Source organism: Haemaphysalis longicornis, unplaced genomic scaffold, assembly GCF_048455015.1.
Source record: "Haemaphysalis longicornis isolate Haplotype H1 unplaced genomic scaffold, Haemaphysalis longicornis Haplotype H1 scaffold_2, whole genome shotgun sequence".
Taxonomy (NCBI): Eukaryota; Metazoa; Arthropoda; class Arachnida; order Ixodida; family Ixodidae; genus Haemaphysalis; species Haemaphysalis longicornis.
The window spans coordinates 114,656,134-114,676,670 of NW_027526295.1; the positions used below are offsets into that span (position 1 = coordinate 114,656,134).

The following is a 20,537-nucleotide window of genomic DNA, read 5'->3' on the forward strand; positions in this document are numbered from 1 at the left end:
CAGATTTTTATTGCGTGAGGATAGAAGAGCTGTGAATTATTACTGCCCGGTCTTGAATTGATGATTGCCTGATCATGTTTCGAGGCGCAGGAAGTTCTGGGTGACAGTGGTTTTGGAACAAGTCTTCACAGTGAATGCACCAAAAAGGGCTGATTGTACAATTGTTACACACGAATATTGTGAGGCTGGTAAACTGTTGCGCAATGTGACCCCTCCAGCGGCAGTATTGGAGTACTTCTAAGCTAGGAAACGGGTGAAATGTTGTTTTATTCAAAATCATGATCTGGTACAGAGTATTGCATATTGCTTTACATTTTTTCTTGTGCAAGTGGAGGTCTTAAAGATTATCGAAATTAACACCTTGTGATCCCGAATAGCGGGACAGAGGAAACTGCGAAGGGTTTCCAATTTTCTTGCAGTGAGGCAGCGGTGCACGGTACGAGCAACTAAGGATGATATCTGCTTTTTCCAGCTCCCTCTCCGCGGAAGACACGATTGCGGCGATCAACCCGGCTGGCTATACGGAACAAAGATATCGCCCTTCTCTCTCCCCCCTCCCGCCTTCGACGGCCGTTTGCAAGCGCAGCTTAGGATTTGGGCGGCCCAGCGCCGCGAGCGTCAACCGCCTGGCTTGAAAAGGAGCGCCGATGTGGCGCCGTTGCAGTTAGGCAGCAGTGCGCTGTCTACCAACCATTCCCATTGAAACGTAAGCGCCGCTTCCATGTTATCGTTTACACTAGCGCCAGTTTCCCCTCTAGTTATTATTGTATGAAACTCTATGCTTGGATGAAACCAACGCGAACTTTAACAACGACGGAGTAAGTGGAACAAACGTTATCAAAGTGCGTTTGAGATAGAATGGATTGTCATTAAAGTGACCCCATCATCCTATCTTTCTTCACATCGTAGTAAGTGCCACGGATGTAAGCCTATTTTTCCTACCACTGACATTTTATTTAGGCACCGTGAACAAACGCCCCGCGAAAATAGCAGAAAAAGCACACAAGTTTGTCAGACAAGCAAGCGCGTGTCTTTATCCCAAAGAGATTGCATATCTGCGTGGGCCTTGACTATAGCCGGTGTCTATCTGGTTGCGTTATCACCTTGGATTTTGTAAACTCGTTTTGCTCATGCACAGTGATTTTATTGTTTCGTGTAAATCTTTATATTCATTCTTCTTGATGTTAAACTTTCGGTTTGATATTACCGGCTGTCCTTGTGTTCTACTTCCTTTGTTTTGTTTAGGTTCGCCCTGGTTTCGTCTATGAATAAGCCTATTTCTCCCCTAAGCTTATTTCCCCCTATCATCCGGTCGATTCTCGGTGCCGGCGGCTTGCGGAAGGGGGTGTATTTGATCTATAGCTATCGAGGGAAAAACCGGTCACCCAGCGAAGAGCGCCCAAGGTAGCGTAGTATAGCTTTTCGTACAAAAGAACAATGTTTCATTCCTTTCTGCAGTGAAAAGACCGCGATAGCTTTGCTGCCTTCAAAAAGTACCGAAATCAGTTAAATGCTGAACAGAAAAGAGCAAAAGTAGTGTACTATGAATGGTTCTTCAGTAATATACGTAATCACCAGAAGAAAATTACGAATGAAATTAATAACCTTACAGGTGGTCACAAAGAACGGAGCTGTCTAAAGACAGCTACAACTACAGGCTTTAAAACGTACTATGAGGCTGTTTGTTCTCAGAAAAAGATTTTGCTAGCCCTATTGCCCCTGAATAAACATGGGATGAATCGGAGTTTGCCGTATCCTGAGTTAGCCAAATAGGTAATTCTGTCTCATTGACCCCAGTCACACCTAATAAATCAGGGAAGGTATTATGCATATTCAAATGATGATCTAAAAGTCGTACCCATTAACTACGTAGCGGATATGATATCTCCTATCCTAGAAGTTATTGTTAAGAGAACATTCGAGACGGTATTTTTCTCGACCAGTTAAAAAAGAGAGGCTGTGAAAAAGAAATTAACAATAACAGGCCAATCTCAATTCTACCAGTCTTGTCTAGTGTATTCGAATGTGCGATAAACACTCGAAAGAAGAAGTTTTTTAATATATTTATTATTATAAGCAATGTGTAATTGGCTTTTTAGAACGTAAAACCTACTGCTGCATTGCTTACCATCAAGCACGACATATTACATAATTTTGATAGCAGATTATATACTCTAGGATTATTCGTGGACTTACGCAATACGTTCGACTCTGCGTGCCATGATGCCCTTTTGTCGGAACTTCAGAAATGGGGTGCTCGGGTGGCGGTACTAAAGTGATTAGAGAGTTACCTCACTGATCGATGTCAGTACGTTATTGTATGCGGTGACACGTCAGACGAAATCAAAGTGAAAAGAGGCGTACCTCAGGGCTGTATCCTTGGACCCCTGCTATTACTAATTTATGCGAACTACTTTTGCAGCATATCTTATGCACCTAAAAGAATTATGCACGCCGATAATACGTACTAACATTTTCATTTCAGCTTGAAAACATGGTCAATATGTATCTAAATCGTTTATCCGCCTGACTAACCTTATATAAGCTCCAACTAAACTCTGATAAAACCAAATAAATAATCTTTGCCCCCATCAATAGCCCAAACATTCTCGCATCGAGATTGTTTCGAGGGGTGAAACTAAAACAGGAAAATCACCAAAAATGTTTGGGTGTCTGGTTTCAGAAAAATCTCCCTTGGAACGTTCACATTGATAATTTGATCTGAGTAGGTCGGTAGACTCCATGCATTGTTAAACCTCATTGATTCCCAACCTGGACGGTGGCTCGCTGGATCACCTTCTATACCACATCAATTCGCACTGGAGCTCAGGTCACCTCCCTACCCAGTGGAAGACGGCTGAAATACGATTCATCCCCAAGCCAAATAAGTCCCCTCATCTTGATAACCTAAGACCGATCTCTCTGACCTCCTGCGTGGGCAAGTTAGTGGAAAGAATGATACTGAAGCGCCTCCAACCCTTCCTTGAAGAAAAAGGCCTTATACCCGACACCATGAATGGCTTCAGGAAGCATCCCAGCACACAAGATATTCTCCTTCGAATGAAAGAAGTCCTTGCTCCAGCGACTCGTTGCTTCCCTCGGACCATTCTTGCCTTGGACTTAAAACGGGCATTTGATCATGTTTGGCATTCCTCCATTTTATCCCACCTCAATCAAACAGGCTGCGGCCACCGTACGTACTCATACATTTCAGATTTTCTTACTCATCGGCAAGCTATTATTCGTGTAGGTTACATCAAATCCCAGCCTATTGCTTTGGGGGACCAGAACAAACCTCAAGGTTCAGTTCTTTCTCCACTCCTTTTCAATCTCGCCCTCCTGGATTTGCCCCAGAAACTTGACGCCGTCTCTCACATACATCACGCACTTTACGCAGACGACATCACCATATGGACAGACACAGACTCCATGGGAAACATCCAAGACTAACTTCAACAGGCTACCGACGTCGTTCACAACTATGCCTCCTCCGCGAGACTTCGATGCTCCTCCCAAAAATCTGAGCTTTTCATAATTCGTAAACATCCACCTGCTCTACAGAAAGAACCACTCTGCATCCACCTCGACGGCCATACTGTACGGCCCGGCTCCTCCCTTAAGATTTTAGGCCTCACCATCTAGGCGAATACCTGCAACAATGAAACTTTATCTAAGCTCTCCAAGGCTTTCAACCAAGTCTCCCACATGCTTCGACGTGTTCCTAACCGCGGCCATAGCATGAAGGAAAAAGACATGGTCCGACTGGTCCAGTCTCTCCTTATTTCACGTGTCACTTATGCCGCACCGTACCTTATCCTCACCAAAATTGACACGGACACCATTGACCGGCTTATACGGAAAGCATTCAAACAAGTGCTAAATCTTCCTATGAACACCTCCACTGCCCGTCTTTTACAACTGGGCCTCCCCAACATGGTGTCAGAACTCTTATTGAAGGCCATTTATCTAGTCAACGTCTCCGTCTCACCCGAACACCTGCGGGCTTAGCCCTCCTGAAAAGTCTTCACGTCCCATGTCAATCCACTGCCTCTCAGCCCCTCCCTCATAACTGGAGAAGTGTTATCCGGGTTCGCCCCTTGCCAAAAATTATGGACCCGGACCTACAACGCGGCCGCCTAAAAGCGTGAAGTCAAGTGCACGATACCATCTATGGAAAGGGTGCAGATGTCTCTTACACGGACGCTAACACCTACCTCAACGGACAACATCAAGTAGCCGTAGTCACCACCAAGACCGCCCTCGTAGCTTCAGCAACAATCGAGACGTCGTCAACATCGATTGCCGAAGAGTTCGCCATCGCATTAGCCCTCATTCATACGAAGAACCCCGTAATCATCACAGATTCTCAAGCAGCCTGCAGAAGCTTTCTAGCAGGAAGGGTGGCCCGCTCAACTTTAAAACGACTGTCTTTGCATCAACCCTGCCGGAAAGTCACCCTCGTTTGGACTCCTGGCCATTCCTCACTGACGGGAAATAACTTTGCTCACCAGCAAGCCTGCGCCCTGTCCCTCCAGGCTCCTGAGGATACCGAACCGTCCGTCCCTCTACTGACTTTTCAAGACATCACTCAATATTACCGGTTTGAACGACAGCACTTGCCTCCTCCGCATCCTAAACTCTCAAAAGAGGAAGAATCCCTACTTCGCCGACTGCAGAGCAATACGTTCCCTCACGAAGTCTGCCTCCATCGCATGTTTCGAACGCAATTCCCGGCCGCATGCAAGTTCTGCTTACAACTCGGTACTCTTCCCCACATCATATTAGATTGCAAGCACAACCCCAACCTCCCCCCTCTTCCATCCCCCCTTCCCACCCCTGAGCTGTGGGAGAACCTGGTAACCAGCAGCTATCTGGACGTCCAGACACTTTTGCCCTCCAGAGCGAAGGCTGCCGGCTCATCGCATGGCTTCCTGGAATAAGGAACCACTCCCACTTCACCGGCTTAATAAAATGTATCTCACTAACTCACTTGATTCCCCCGTGGCTGAAACTTTTACTACTGACTTTTCTATTCAGGATTAAGTTATTGCAGTTTGGTATGGGGCATAAACACCAGAACGAATTATTGCAGACTGATAAAATTGCACAATTAGGTATTGTGCATTTTGAGTGCTACACGGGTCGTTCAGAATATTTGCCATCCCTCCTTTATATAAAATACTTCCCAATTAAAGCAAATCAATTTTATTATTTTGGGATCTTGCAATATATATACAATAATTTCCTTCATCGCTGATAACGTATCTGACACATCTTTATATAGTTTTGGCCGGCAACAGCCTAAGTTGCCAACGACAAGAACCAATTACGGCAGACAACATTTAGAATTACAAATTCCCTTTCTTTTAAATATGGCAAGGATGCAAGTAAATTTGAAAAAAGATATTGGCAGACCCCGGGAGTTTTTCACGAGGCACACGCTCACGTGCTCGGTAAATTTTCTTGGTATTTTTTGCGACCTCATTACGTAGCGCAAGCCCACGTGCAAGCCTGGCCGACGCCGTGCGCTGATCACGAGGCGCACGCTGAGATTCGCTCGGTCTGTTTTCTGGGCATTTTTCTGCTAACACTTGCCGGCGAAGTAAAATATTAAACAGGTCTGCTGTTGAAAATGGACATATCGCCGAATACGGCAAGTATTCAGTCTTTCCGCTGCAAACAAGAAAAATGCAAGGGGGCTAACACAGACGGACGTGCACTTGCGCAACGACGACCGGACGCCAGAACCGCAATCTGACATGGCGCAGCGTTGCATTTTGCCACCCGCTGGCACGCCTTCCCTTTTTTTTCCACCCGGTGTCAAGAAATGACCCGGTATAGAATTGTATCTTATCGCTCAACTCGTGTTTTTTTTTATCGTATCTCTTTCCCAAACGGGTGGTTGTTATCGCGCGTAACAGAAAGGCTGAGTTTTATGCCGAACTAGCACTGCACAGCTAACAACACATGGTTCGCTACGATGTACCTAAAAAGAAGACGTGAACACGAAACAAAAATATGCTCAAGGAAAGAAGGCACCACATTGTAATTGCAGAAATGGCAGCGCGTAGCAACTTTCTAGTTATCAGCTAAGTGCTGTCCTTTATCGTGACTCCTGCAGTCTTGCATCGTAAAGCGAACGTGCAGGTGCGTGCTTTGACGCAGGTTACTCCACGACACTTATCCGCCACATTCGCTGCAGTTTGCCTGGCTGTAATAAGAACCAAACCACCTGAGTGTCTGGAAAGGTAAGTCCTTTACATCTACGTGTGCGTGTGGGCTTCTATTTGGAAGTGTTTAGAGGCAACGGCCAACTGTTACTACCGTTTTACCTATGCCCGAGGTAACGTGACACAAGTGCCTTTAGTTGTAATCGTTAACACGAAGTCGCGTGTGAAAAATGGCTCTGCTTTTCCGCATAACACGCTTAAACGTTGCTTTTAGCAGGAAATGGTTAGCATGAAATGCCCATCACTTTTGGGAGATGCGCAATATGCCCTGTGGTCACCCTGACAGTACACCCGCCGCGGTGGCTCATTGACCAAGGCGTTGCGCTGTTGAGCACGAGGTCGCGGGTTGGATTCCCGGCTTCGGCGGCCGCTTTTCTGATGGAGGTGAAAAGCAAAAACGCCCGTGTGTACGAGGTGTCGGCGCACGTTGAACATCCCCCGGTGGTCAAAATTAATCCGGAGCCCTCCACTACGGCGCGCCCCATCGCCCGTGTTGCGTCGGCGCGTTAAACCCCACAATCAATCAATCACCCTGACTGTAGAAGGGGTCACACAAGCGGTGTTACAGCGGAGGTGGAGGGGCGTCGAGTGGAGAGTAGAGCGACGCGTGAGAGAGAGGAACACGCCGCTGGTGTGACTTCGATTACGTCGGGAGACGTCATCGCCATTCTTGAATATTGTGGAAGGTCGCAGTTCCTGAAATCCCATGCTTAATAGGACAAAAAAGCACACTCGAAGCTGAGCGCATATTAAAGAGAAAGCTTTGTTAGTGGGAGCGATTGCGGCCTGTCAAAAAACTAATGCATTGTCCCAAAAGCGGGTAGTTCGACAGAAAATCTCTGTTAGGGTCTGTTATCACGCGGCGCGTGTGTGACAGGTGGTGCCATACTGTCGAAATAGTCAGTTGTAAATATCGAAAAAAGACCGGCTCTAGATAAGACAATGCACGCACCTTTCAAGAAGAGGGATCACAATAGTATACCACTACATCGCTTAGATCAGTCGTAGATGCGTTTACTTAGTGCGCAAGAAATCGTCGCATGGGTTCGCTGTGCGTTTGCGATTTGGGTCTTTAAAGATTTTACGATCGATTGGACGCACTTTCGGCAACGGTTGGGAGCACGTTTGACGCATTTTTGATGTATCTAAGAAAGATTTCCCGCTCCTCTAAATTTTACTTGGGAAGTGAGGGCGAAGTTTTTAAGTGCAGAACCCCCCCCCCCCCCCCGGGGGGCCAGTCTTGCCGTCGTGGCTTATCTGCGGCCAGGCAATCTAGACACCGCAGTCACGCATCCTAACCGAGGTTCCGAAAATATACCCGCTCGTCTCTCGATTCAGCCTTCCGGCAAGAAGATTCTTAAACAAGAGGTTTATATGCGCAGATTCGTTTAAAGCTACTGGAACCGTTGGCAGTTGTCTTACATGTGTCCCCAAAATTTAGCGCAGAGAAAATTGCAGGCAAATTTGAGGTGAGATATACGTGAACCGCCAGTTCCCTTGTCCATCCAGTTAGAAAGGCTCATTGGGTTGGGTTTGATCATAGTAAGCGGAAACACAAATTTTGGCCGCGAGGACAAACAACGACGCGTTTTTTTTTTTTTTTTTGTAATCCCCTGATGAAATGAACATGGCGCGGAGAGCCGTTACCAAGGGATGCCAGCACTTGGCCTGTTGATGTCGATCCCACCGGCTGCTGGGAGACAAACTGCCTGCTAATGGATGGCGCGTAATTAAGTTCGAGAAAATTGAGTTGGATTGCATTTCAAGGCTCGTCAGGCACCCTCAAGCAGTACGCAACTGCTTTTCGCCTGATATAACCCCAACCTTGTGTTGAAAATAAACCTTTGATTGATTGATTAGCTGGTGGAATGACATTATTGGAAAGCTACAAGGTAACACCGGGTTAAACCACATGATTTCCGTCCGGTGACAGACGTGTCATGATTCGTATGTATTAGATACGTTCCATACATGCTGCACAATTGTACTGGGGAAATTTGCCAAAATTGTAGCAAAAGATTATACTTCTGAAAGCTGAACTTAAAACACTGCATTGGTTGTATTGCTTTTGTACCAATGGAGCGTATTACCTGACCGTTTTTGAGAGTAAGCTCCGCTCCCGCCAGCTCGCTCAGCGGAAACGGAACTTTAGCAGCAGAAAGGCATTTAACTACCGATTGTCGTATCTTCAACGGCGACGAAACAATCGCGCCACTGGTTGTGCAGTGCGCGTGCGTAAACACAAAATTCTTTGAAAACAAACTGTAAGAATTCATATTTTCGTCCACATAAATATTGCAAAATACCTTGGTCATTGCCATATTTAACCTTTTTTTAGGATTTTGTCGTTGACACAACATAATGGTAATAATTTAAAGACGGTGTTCAAGCTAAGCTTTTCCAATACAAGGCTGTCTTGATGGGAATTGCATAGAAGTAGCCTCGAGCTTGGGGAGACGTTTTTCGCTTGCGTCTTAAACCTTGTTGACGTTTGTGATATGTTCGCCTATTCGGAAGCGCGTTTGCGGTTTTTTTGCTGGTGTTTAGACCGAGGAAAGAGTCGGCAGAAGCGCTCGTCCAGACCATCTACTGCATGCTCAGATGCTTTAGACTTGATATAAGTCTCGTTCTTGTAGAACCGTTACTTGTAAAAGGGGAACTGTTTAGGGCTTCTTCTGTTTGTGGGGATCTTGAACAGAAAATTCCGCGTGGTGACGTGGAGGGGAGGGGGGAGGAGGATGCAAAGCCTGCGGCAAGAAGTGTGATAGAAAGTGACGATGAGGCAAGGAGCCCACGAGCAGGTGTTGGACTTTCGCGCCTCATGCAAAAAAAAAAAAAAAACGCTTCCCGCGGTCAGAATCGAAACTAGGTCCCACACGCTATAAAACCGGCGTCTATTCCATCGCGGCATCACTGCCTTCTGGGCATACAGCATTTTCTTCGGCTTTATAGCCCGGGCGTTGGCTTTGGACTTTGGCTGAGTGAGACTTGGTTTCGGACTTTGGCAGTTTTTATTTGCGACTTTAGGAGGGTAGATTGTGGACTTTGATTTGACTAAGTTTGCATGGAGACAGCTAGATTCTTTGGCGGTTTTTCACTTACGAAAAGGGCCGTCCGAACAAAAGCCAAGTTAAAACTAACGAAGACACCCACCTCCGATGTTTCTTCAGTCTTAGATTCTCAATTGCGAAGGTGGGTGAATTTTTTTTTGTTGTGTCGAATGGATGAGGAGCAACTGGACCATCGCTGGCTAGCCGAGTAACGAATGTATGGTTTGCCCAACCGCACCAGCATGCGTTATGGCTTGATATACATTTTACTACAGATGGACCAGTGCCGAAAAGTTGCGGATGAAGCGGTGGCAGCCAAAGCAAAAGAATTGCACACCTTGAGCCAGTTCTTATGGGATAATCCAGAAATTCGTTTCGAAGAGCACATGGCCCATGACTGCATCTGTGCGTTCCTCGAAGACGAGGGCTTCGAGGTCAGGAGACATTACGTCCTGCAGACCGCCTTCAGAGCAGAGTACGGAGGTAAGCACCTTCCCAGTAAAGGGACACTGAAGTGATTCTTAAGCATTGCGGGATTACTTGCGCAAATTCTAGTATGGAATGTCGCGGGGATGTTTCAACCCCTCTCGTTACGTGTACACGACTTTCTTTAGTTTAAACATCAATTCGGAAGTGCCGACCTTTTCTGTGCATGCTCATTGCCGATTTCCTCTGAGATTTCGTATGACGCTCAATGGAGATGGTTTGGCTTGACTGAATTACTGCCCGGGTCACCGACCCTCTGAAAAACTCATTCGGCACAGTGATGAGTCGGCCGTTCACCGGCGGACCGTCGCAGTTCGTTCGCTTAGTCTAAACTAAGCCACGACACGTTTGTGCCAGTGAGAAGGTGGCTTTAGTTCGTTAATGTGTAGAGTGTATAAAGATTTAAGTCTAAGTAGCTCCCCGCAAGCGCGCATGCCACGCTTAGGTGACTTGTACGCTAGTAAAAAAATCTATGGTCAATTGAAGACACCAAAAATTAGCGAAGTTAATATAGGTGCTAAGGAATTAAAAACAAATAAAACTTTAGTGCACAGTGTAAAAGCAAGGTTCGGGAATCACTTTTTTGCGACGGGTGGAATAGCACTAGCACTACCACATTTTCGATCGCTTGTCTGCCTGAGGAATGAAGTCGGTAGAGATGAGATATCTGTGTGAAGTTTGGTTACGTTTACAGCACGAGAGTTATTCAAGAAATAGTCTTCTCAGTTGGTGGGAATGATAAAACTAAACAAAAATGTAAACAGGCTGTAATATATATATTGGTTTTATATTTTGGTTCCCGAGAGTACTGAGGTGTTCCCGAGAGTGCCGAGGGGTCTGGTTTTGCCATTTGCAAGTTCAAAGTCCCGATGCTGAATGTAGGCTCTTTTGTTTTAGAAGTGAATTTTTTATTTTTGTGTTATATATTCTATACGTAATTTACTATTTTTGCGCTGTAACGTTCATTGGTCGACGAGCGAGATGACAAAATGTGTGCAGACGGACAGCCATACGCCGGCGAACTCTCGTTGGTGTGGTGTTGCCATAAGCACCGACTGCTTGCGGGCACAGTGCCGGACCAGCCTACCTTCGGATTGGTGCGAACACGCTTTTACAATACAGGCGCGAGGCAGGCAATCCTCAAAGGTTGCGGCAAGGCGCATCGCATTTGAGCGTGTCTGGTGTTGCAGAGGGCGTTCATCCACTGCGTACGCCTCGGCTGGTGATCGTCACGATTACAAACTTATCTTGCAAACCTACCTTATTACAGCCGATAAACATGGCAGAAGCGCGGATGGGTGATTACTGAAATATCGAGAATGCCCATTCAACGATAACGTCGGATGCCAAGCATATCGTTTCATTGAACCGAAACCGAAACTGGTTTGAATTCTAATGTTGGACATCGTCCAATCAACATCGCCTCTCGCACGGGGACACTGCTGTTAGTTGTCGCGGCCGCCCCAAATGTCCCAAAACTCAGGAAGTTCAATGAATGTTTAAGCGGGATAGCACTCCCGCATGTGGCTGAGTGGGCTTTGCTCTCTCGGAGATGAGAAGCGATCGTTGCTGGTCAACCTGGGGGTACACATGAGGTAAGGCTGATCTAAAGTATTGCCTCTTACTGGAAAAGGTAACATACTGAGGACCGGAGTCATTTTGGGCAGTCCCATAGGTGGCACGCGTGTCTGTAATCACGAGTGAGCACAGGTTGTCTATCTGAAATTTTCGCTCTAGCTTTGGAATAAGCTTTCGGACGACGCCAGTATGACCGAGAGAACACATTTCTACTGCCAAGGAAGTAACCACATCATGCAAACTCGGAAAACAAAAAAGATATTCCATGACTTACCCCTTTAAAGAGATAGGGATGTTGTATTGCGCAAATTTCAAAATATTACATGTAGCGCCATCTGCAAACTTCTTTTAGTGCCAGTCTTTTTACCGTGGTCGACCGCTACAAAGATACAAATGCGGCCCGGCGTTCATGTAATAATGTCTTCTTTCAGTAATCAGCTACCTACGGCAGGGTCTTTTCGTTCTGAAAATTCTGTGATAAGCCGCAATTGTTTTCACTGTGTCGCCATATTCTTTATGTTCACTGTGGCGCATAATTTTAGGTATCGTTGCGGTTCTTGCCCGATTTTTAGTAGGATAGAAATGGCGGCAGTGAACATAAACAGCCAAATATTTTTCTGTTCAGATCTACCCTTAGGAGTATGCAAAAGCCCCAATTTCTTCGCACAGATGAGAAGTTCGCAACACAATGCGATTCAGTTGTGCAACCTTCTTCCTTATTAAAAAAACATATCACCATGTCCAGGCACAAATCACAGGCAGCTTTAGGGGAAAAAATGCGCCACAAACTCATATTCTTAAGATTGAAGGGCCACCCCCCGCGGTGCCTCAGTGGCTAAGACTGAGTGCGAGGACGCGGGTTCGATTCCCGGCCGCGGCGGCCGCTTTTCTGATGCGGGCTAAAAGCGGACACATCGGTGTGTTCGAGATTTCGTCACACGTTAAAGATCCCAACGTGGTCAAAATTAATTGGCAGCCCTCCACGACGGCGCGCCTCATCGCCTGCGTCACGTCGGTGCGTTAAACCCCACAACCAAGTAACCAATTAGATTGAACGGCCAGCCACCACTCTCCGTGCTACTGGTTTGGTGGTGGTAAGAAAGTATGGGGTCCCATTTGGGGGCCAACAGAATTCTTGAGTATTCATTGGGGGGGGGGGGGGGGGGGATTGTACGTTGTTGTAACTTCAATTTCCGCTCTGGTGAAGAACGTCAGCGCGCCCTAGGCAGAAATACCTAAGAATATTTTACTTTAAACTGATAAAATTTCACTGGTGTGTAGAAATTGCTGTTGCATTGTAGAAACCTGTTTAACAAATCTAGGGATGGTGACAGCTTGCCTTTCGGTTCTTCCGAGCTCACTGAAGGGTCGTCAAAGCTTTCGCATGCCTTGCTGCGAAGGAAAATTAGGCCGTAAGTTTTTGTAGATAACGTTTATTGTAGACAATTCGTTCATTGTGGACAACACATGAGTATTTTAATCGCGTAGACAAGGGATCCTCGAAGCAGGAAGGTAGTGTTTCGTGACTGACTGTACTACTTCACTTTCATCGTACCTTCCAAACTTGTCTTAGGCAGCCAGTCATAGCAAGCGTGAAATGTTCTCACCCTCTGCCGCTGCCACCAGTGCGGCATGTGCCGCTGATATCGGTAACACACACACGTACTGCGCGGCATGCACCGTCGGTTAACGTGCTCCTTACATAACAGTTGCGGATGCCGTCGTAAAGAATTGTTTCCTGGGCACAGTTTTGCTCTGCTTGGAGCGTGCCTGCCGCCTTACACTACCCCTTCGGCCGCCCGCAGCCGGTTCCCCTGCGGTGGCATTGTTGTGTGAGTACGACGCCCTTCCCGGACTGGGCCACGGCTGTGGACACAACCTGATCGCCCAGAGCGCGCTGGCTGCAGCTGTGGCGGTGCGAGAGCTCATGCGATGGCACGAAGAATCTTCCGGGACGACCCACCAGGGCAAAGTGAGTAATTTCCTGATTGTCTGAGCCAGTCCATGTACATTAGAAGAATTTGAAGAATTTCTCAAAACTTAACATGTAAAAAAAAAAAAAATTGGTCGCCGTCCCGCCCTGAAGAAGTGGATGTCCAGCAAAAAAAAAACCACTACAAATGGTGTTGGAGGGTGGTATGAAATGTTTCTCGTCGTCTCGGTGGGCTTGTCGCTTGCGCTCGGCTAGTGTAACTAGATTAGGGTACAGAGTATGGACACTTTTTTCTCCTCTTGTTCCCTGCCGTCGCAGTGATCATTGGTCAGTTCCAATTACGCGACATTTGTTTACACTGCCGTGGTTCACGGGCGCCGCCAATTTGTTGTTTATGCGTTTTAGTCGGTCAACTCTGGTAGGCGTAGCTTGTCCTTCGTTGTCTGCGGCTACGCGACTGGCGTCGTTCCTAATGCGATTGAAAGATAACCCTTATCAAAAGCCTGACCATGGCTAGTTGGTTGAACATACTGAATAATTTGACGCGCTAAACAACGGGGACCAGAAGAAACACGTGGACAGAGACAAGTGGCCACTTAGAGCTAACGATAATTGTAGAGCTAACGCGCCGACGCAACGCAGGCGATGAGGCGCGTTAAATTAATTTCGGATTAATTTCGACCACCTGGGGACGTTTAACGCGCGCCGAAATCTCGTACACACGGGGGCTTTGGTTTTCCCCTCCGTCAGTAGAGCGGCCGCCGCGGACAGGAATCGACCACGCGACCTCGTGCTCCAGTTCGAACTAAAATTTATTAGTAAAAAACCCTAGGTTAACCTAGGGTTTTCAGCCTAGGGGTTTTCACTAATAAAGATTAGTGGGAAGTGGCGCCTTGTCTGTGTCTACGTGTTTCTTCTGGTCCCCGTTGTTTAGCGCCTCAAATTATTCAACCGTTATCAATAACGCGGTTCCGATATTTCTTTAGTCGTTTCCATAAACGAATTCTGAGATCTAAGCTGTATGCCTGATTAGACTGACGCGTGCGCTCGGCGCCTTTGCGTTTTTCCCCGCGGAGATCAATTTTACCCATGGTGATGACACCGTTGGCGGTAGAGGTATACACAGCTTTGCTGTAAAACACACCCGTAGCCACACTTCGCAGTAAGCCACTAAGATGGCTCAACCAGAAAAACAATGTTCTCTGGCTTTAAGTTAGCAAAAACCTGACTACTGTTGCAGTCCTTCAAGTTATAAAGGCTGTGGTGCCCGTTAGATTTACAACACTGTGGCATCGAGGGCTTTTCAGCAGGGACCACGCTGAAGTTAAAATGTTATGGTGGGAAGTAGCACTTCCTACATTATGAAAAGTTTCCTAATGCTTTCACATTACCTTGAATCCACATTGTGATCACGTAGTGGTTGGCAAACAGTATTGCTCAATGTGACAAGGGAGAAAATGACATTTAAGGCACGCTTATTCTAAAACCCACAGTGTAGTTAAAGGGGCGCTAAAAGCTTGATGAAATTTTGTTTTAACTGACACCAAGCGTATGTTTCGTAACTCTCTGGGATTTTGTTCGACGAGAAACGCTGCGTTATTTGCTTACAAATATGTAAATGAAGCTGTCATTTCTCTCAGCTGTTGCTCTTTCATTTTTCAGTTACGTAGCCACTGTGTCACTAAGTACGAGCGAGCACCGGTGTGGTCTAGAGCCTAAAAGGTTGCCGCCACACGCTCTTACGCTGGAAAAAGTAGCTTTTCCGTCAACAAGCCATGACCGACTATGGAAACGCTTGCCTGGCTGAAGAAGCTAGGTTGGACTTTTATGATTTGTCCCCAACGGAACGAGAAATGCTTTTGAATGCTCAAGCGGGCGCTGTGGATTCCTACGCCGGGCAGCCATACTCCGTTGAGCAAGGCGGGAGTGAAGTCCCTTCTGAAATTAAAAACGCCGTATCGAATAACGTGCAAGCGCCACCTCCCGGCGCGCTGTCGCACCCGTCCGGCGGGTGCCTACACCTTACCTAGTGTACTTTTGATTTCTATTGCATTTTTCTCAAATTACTGTGTTGGTGACATAGTAAAACATTCTGTTTTTATATTTTTGGGTACCACGTACCGCGACGACAAGCTCCTGAAATACATTAAAACACAGTAATATTACGCCGTGGACAAACGCTTTTAAAGCTACTTTGCAACACTTTCAATAAACACTTTCACTCTCGTCTTCGCGTCTGGACGCATCGCAAAGCTACAGTTATCAACAGCACTGAGCGGCACTGCGCGATTTCCTCGTCGCAACAAAGGTATCAGCTGTCCGTTACTTCTTTGCTTTGTGGATTTTTTGAAAAGTGGGTATAGACTGCGCTTCTTGTTTCAAGTGAAAGGAAGCGACCAATAGTCGCTACATTGCTGTAATGACGTATACGAGCGCTCGAAGAACACCAGGACTCAGGTGTGTGAGTGAGGGTGAGTGAAAAACTTTATTTAGACGGGCTTCAGGCGCTGATGGTTGGGCGCCCGCCCGGTGTGGGGCCTCATCTCGTCCGGGAAGCCCTTTCCACCATGCTACGCTGGTTTCAGAGGTCGGTGCTGGCCAGCTGGCCCCGCGGACTGCTAGTAGGTTGGGTGAGGATTGGGGCCATGATATTTGGTTTTCTGAGACTCCAATTCTATGGGGTACAGGGTGCCATGTTAGCAACAAAAATTGCAGGTAGTGTAGTATAGGTTTGGGTACAAGGCATCGAGGGAAGTGTTGTGGGGATAGGAATTCGTCTCAAGTTGGCGAAAGGCCGTCGCTTTGGCGCTGTGTAGATGGGGATGTGGTGGAGGAAACTGTCGTCGTTCGTAATGGTGCTGCGCTAGGATTTCTGTGCTCGATAAGGGAGGAATAGGCTCAGGAAAGAGAAAATAGTTTTGAGCAGGTTTCAAAGTTATCTGTTGGGCAAAGAGCCGTAATTTTTGGCAGAGGTACTTTCTGAATCCCTATTTTAAATTCTGGACGTGTTTGTTGATTATACATTTTAAAGGCATTAACATTTAAAAAAAAAGTAGAAAACATTGGCGTAGCTTGCACTGGTTATGGAAAGCTGGAGAAACAGCAGACCTCGCGGCCCCTCCCCTTCGTCGGAGACCCGCATCTTGCACCTCCCATGGATTTCCGAACTTGCCTCGGAAAGTTCTCTAACTGCCAGACCCGGATTGTTTTGTCCGCAGGGTTTAACATCTCCCCCAAAGTGGACCGCGTTAGCACGCGCTACAACAGGCGGAGACAGGCCTCGCGAACTGAGCGTCACTAGCGGGAACTGGGGGTCTGCTCCCCGACTTCAGGCACGAACGCACGTGAACTGGGCAGTAAAGCAGCACGCGAAAGGTCAGGCCACAGACGCTGGGGAGAGTTCTCGAAGGCCCAGCTGGCTGACGCCTGGCTCTCCTGACCAGGCACATGCTCACGTGATCTTGGTATGTTTTCTAGGGTTTTTGCGAGGTCCTCACGTGGCGCAGGCCCATGCGGAAGCCAATGGACGATGGCAGGCACTCCTCACGAAGGACACTCTCACCTGCACTCGGCATTTCTTAATATTTTTTTCTGGTAACGCTTGACGGTGGGACTAAAAGCTTAAGAGCTCTGCTGCAAAAAAAGTGTCGCACAGTCTTTTGAAATTCGTTTATCCTGTGATATCGGACCTTCTGCTTAAATGGATTCAGGTCAGGCGTAGAACAGGATGTCACAGCAGTCAGGCACGCGAGTAAGCTTCAGCTCTCCCATGTCAAATTTCTGAGACCGGTCTTCTTCAACGAGGTGGTGGTACTGGGCACGCCTGCCGAAGAAGGCGGCATGGGCAAGGAGTTCCTCCTGAAGGCCGGAGCATTTGAAGACGTCGACGCTGCTCTCATGGCTCACCCGGCGAATTGGAGCTGCCTGAGGCTGCTGCTGTCAGCCCGCTGTACGGTCAGTGTTTTTGCTTTGGCTGAATAACTAACACTGCACGTTAGTCTTATAACTGTCGCGCACAAGCCACCGTCGCACCTAAACTACTCGTCTGAAAACACAATGGTTATTTCAGCAAGCGATGCACTCGACCTAATAACAGTTCTTACGATCACGTAGTTCATACGTCATTGCTATCTAATCAAAATTCGATACACCGTAATCCATTCTTACGATTTTCCCGATTGAACGAACGATTTCTTATTCCTCCACGGATGCCTGTACGGCTCAATGTTTCATGAACTCGAACTAACAAATGGCTTCAGTGCCATTCTCGATTTAACAAAATATTTCGGGAAGCAGTCACAGTTAAAACCTTAGCTCCCTTCAATTCAGTGAAGATGCATGACCGGCGAAGCTGGACGCGGTCCACGGAGTGTACGAAACAAACCCCGTTTGTTTGTAATTCGCGATTGAGCGCTTGCTAGCCATTTAGCTGAATGAAACTTGACAAGAATTGAGCTTTATTGTTGCGGACAAACATGCGGCTGTCTGTCTACCTCACACATCGTAGGCATCTCACTTTCTATGTAACACACAACGCAATCCACTCGATCAGTGAAGACACCATACAGGTCGCATTCGGCTGTTTGACGTCCCCTTGTACGCCTCCCGCCAGAACAACGAACATGTTATCAGTAAGAGCAAGCAATCTATAGCTTCGTGTGCACGCCTCGTCTTTCTCCCTCCACTACCCGCACGTGCACGAGTAAATCGGCAACTGCTTTTGTAAAGTAGAGCGGCTTCAGCGATAAAGCGCCGAGTAAAGCGGCTTCTCCGGTATGAAAACCGCGGGCGTTACACATACACTGCTTCGCAGTGAAAGGAGCAATTTCGAATGTGATTTGTACGCATGCCCCCAAGAATATTGCGTCAGGTCGTAGTCAACGGCTTCAAGCACGCCGCGCCCAGTTCCTGGGAAAACCCGCCGCGGTGGCTCAGTGGCTAAGGCGTTGCGCAGCTGAGCACAAGGTCGCGGGTTCGATTGCCGGCCGCGGCGGCCGCTTTTCTGATGGAGGCGAAAAGCAAAAACGCCCGTGTGTACGAGATTTCGGCGCACGATAAAGATCCCCAGGTGGTCAAAATTAATCCGGAGCCCTCCACTACGGCGCGCCTCATCGCCTGCGTTGCGTCGGCGCGTTAAACGAGATCATTCGTGGTTCACGGTGACTTCGTTTGATCGGGTTTTCAATCTATAATTACAAAGCCTGCATCAAATATTTCTTTCACAAGCCGGATCATGCCGACGACGTAACTTAGACTGCTGCATAGTACGGTGTACTACTCCGCTAACATCACGTTTTCTAGCGCCGAGGGAGAAAGAGATAATGCATGTCAGTTCAAGAAAGTCGCCGCGCCAATCAATCAAATCAGTTCCTGGGAACAGTTTCGTCGGCTTAACGAGGTGGCAGCAGATCTGAGCTTCCATCACAATCTCAGCGCCGAAGCATACGCTGACACGACGGAGGGTTTGAGCGATGAAGAAATTGTTGGTTTCCGGCGCACAAGAGGTGCCAGATGGTGCTAACGACTCATAAACTGCTGAATGTGCTGTGCCCGCTCTAGGCTAGGTGATGGATGGTATTTACTTGCTCAGGTTCTTTTCTGGGGATCACGTCATGAAGGAACCGAGGACGGCTTAAACGCCATTGTTTGGTACGAAAAGTCTGCCTGCCCAATGCCAACGAAACGCACCCATGCAGAAATCACAGGGTTCGTCGCCAGAAAATAAAATTGTTTCCCAGAAACCCCAGCGTTTTATTGTTAATATTTTCACCGCGAACTATTGGTGTATTAGCGGAAAGCGACTGCCACCGCAATTACGATGTCGTGGTGACTGCTCGAATGCGCAACTCCTAAAACATCGAATTTAAAGAATCACTGATTTAATAAATTCGATGTTTCCAGGGAGGCTATTGTAAACTGAGAGCCCCTACTTTACGATGTTCTCCATTCAACGAGATCATTCGTGGTTCACGGTGACTTCGTTTGATCGGGTTTTCAATCTATAATTACAAAGCCTGCATCAAATATTTCTTTCACAAGCCGGATCATGCCGACGACGTAACTTAGACTGCTGCATAGTACGGTGTACTACTCCGCTAACATCACGTTTTCTAGCGCCGAGGGAGAAAGAGATAATGCATGTCAGTTCAAGAAAGTCGCCGCGCCATCACGTCACATCATAGAAGTAATAAATTGACAATTCATAATGCAATAACGTCACAGCGGGCGAGCTGGTGATAATCCACAAAGGCGAGCCTGTTTTCTTGGTTCTTTTTTCTGTTTCAGTTGCGCCAGTACAAAGGATGAAACGAAAATGGACACGAAAGGCTGAATTATTTATTTTGTTTTGAATGAAAGATTCTGCGTTTTTACTTCTACAGGCGTGTTTTTTTTTTCAGCACGTCGAAAATCCCTCAGAGTGGGCTGGGCTCGACTTAGCATGATTTGTGGTATTTTTGTGAAAGCTTGTTCTCCTTGGCTTTTGCTTTCAGCACAAACATTGGAAGTGTCTTTGTAATTCCATGCTGGTGTAGTGATGTCCAGACACAGTTCAATATCAAGCACTGTGTATTTATGCCGTGACATTCCCGTAAGGTACCGCCGCCAGCGAGAAGGTGTTGGAAATACAGGCGCAACGGGCATGCACAGAAGAGCAGGCGATCGCAATAATAATCTCACCACTGGCTGTTGTATTGGCAGTGAGTGCGAACACAGGCGGCGCTGCGAAGCACGCCTCCGTGACGTCAGCTTAGGGATTCTGGCATTTGTCGTCTGCTTCACTCAGGGTCGCTCTCCCTGCTGTTTCTTTGCGCTCGGTCAATGTCTGATGCTTGTCCGCGCCAGAATTGGCGTGTGGGTAACTTTTTATCATAATAATAGGCTTAAAATCTCATACACTAGCTCATGGTGTCAATTAAAGTATAGTTTTGGGTACCGCTACGGGAGAAACATTGCCGGCGCCACCCCATTCCTTGCGAAGCAGGTCCTGTGCGGAGCGCGAAGAGTCGGAGCTAGGCGTCAGCTTCTCAAGTAAGCATTCGAACAAAAGGAACAGTCGGCTGCTAATAACCGACAACACCGAAAATGGAAGACCAAAACAAATTTTAGGCCTTCAGGGCTGTTGGCTTTGCCAGAAGGCATTACGATTCCCGGTAATCATATGAAAGGTAAAACAGTTTTTGCAACCTTGCCGAACGCTCGAACGCGTTTTGTCACATCACGTTACGTTGTCCAGGCATGAAAGTCTGCCGACATGCACTA

At 47.2% G+C, this 20,537-nt stretch overlaps 1 protein-coding gene across 2 annotated transcripts in view; it reads left to right on the plus strand.

Annotated features, from left to right (window-relative positions):
• Window positions 1–558: 558 nt before the first annotated feature.
• Window positions 559–20,537, plus strand: part of LOC144169128 (xaa-Arg dipeptidase-like) — a 62,255-nt gene continuing 42,276 nt past the window's right edge. Inside the window, exons 1-5 of one of the 2 annotated variants that reach the window (XM_077698157.1) lie at window positions 559–706; window positions 6,166–6,248; window positions 9,556–9,763; window positions 13,150–13,316; window positions 17,082–17,231. In XM_077698157.1, the coding sequence (XP_077554283.1) occupies window positions 9,556–9,763; window positions 13,150–13,316; window positions 17,082–17,231 (525 nt within the window). In that variant the 5' untranslated portion in view covers window positions 559–706; window positions 6,166–6,248. Of the gene's footprint in view, window positions 707–5,928; window positions 6,249–9,555; window positions 9,764–13,149; window positions 13,317–17,081; window positions 17,232–20,537 lie in introns of those variants that run through there. The other variant, XM_077698156.1, reaches the window with a different exon arrangement.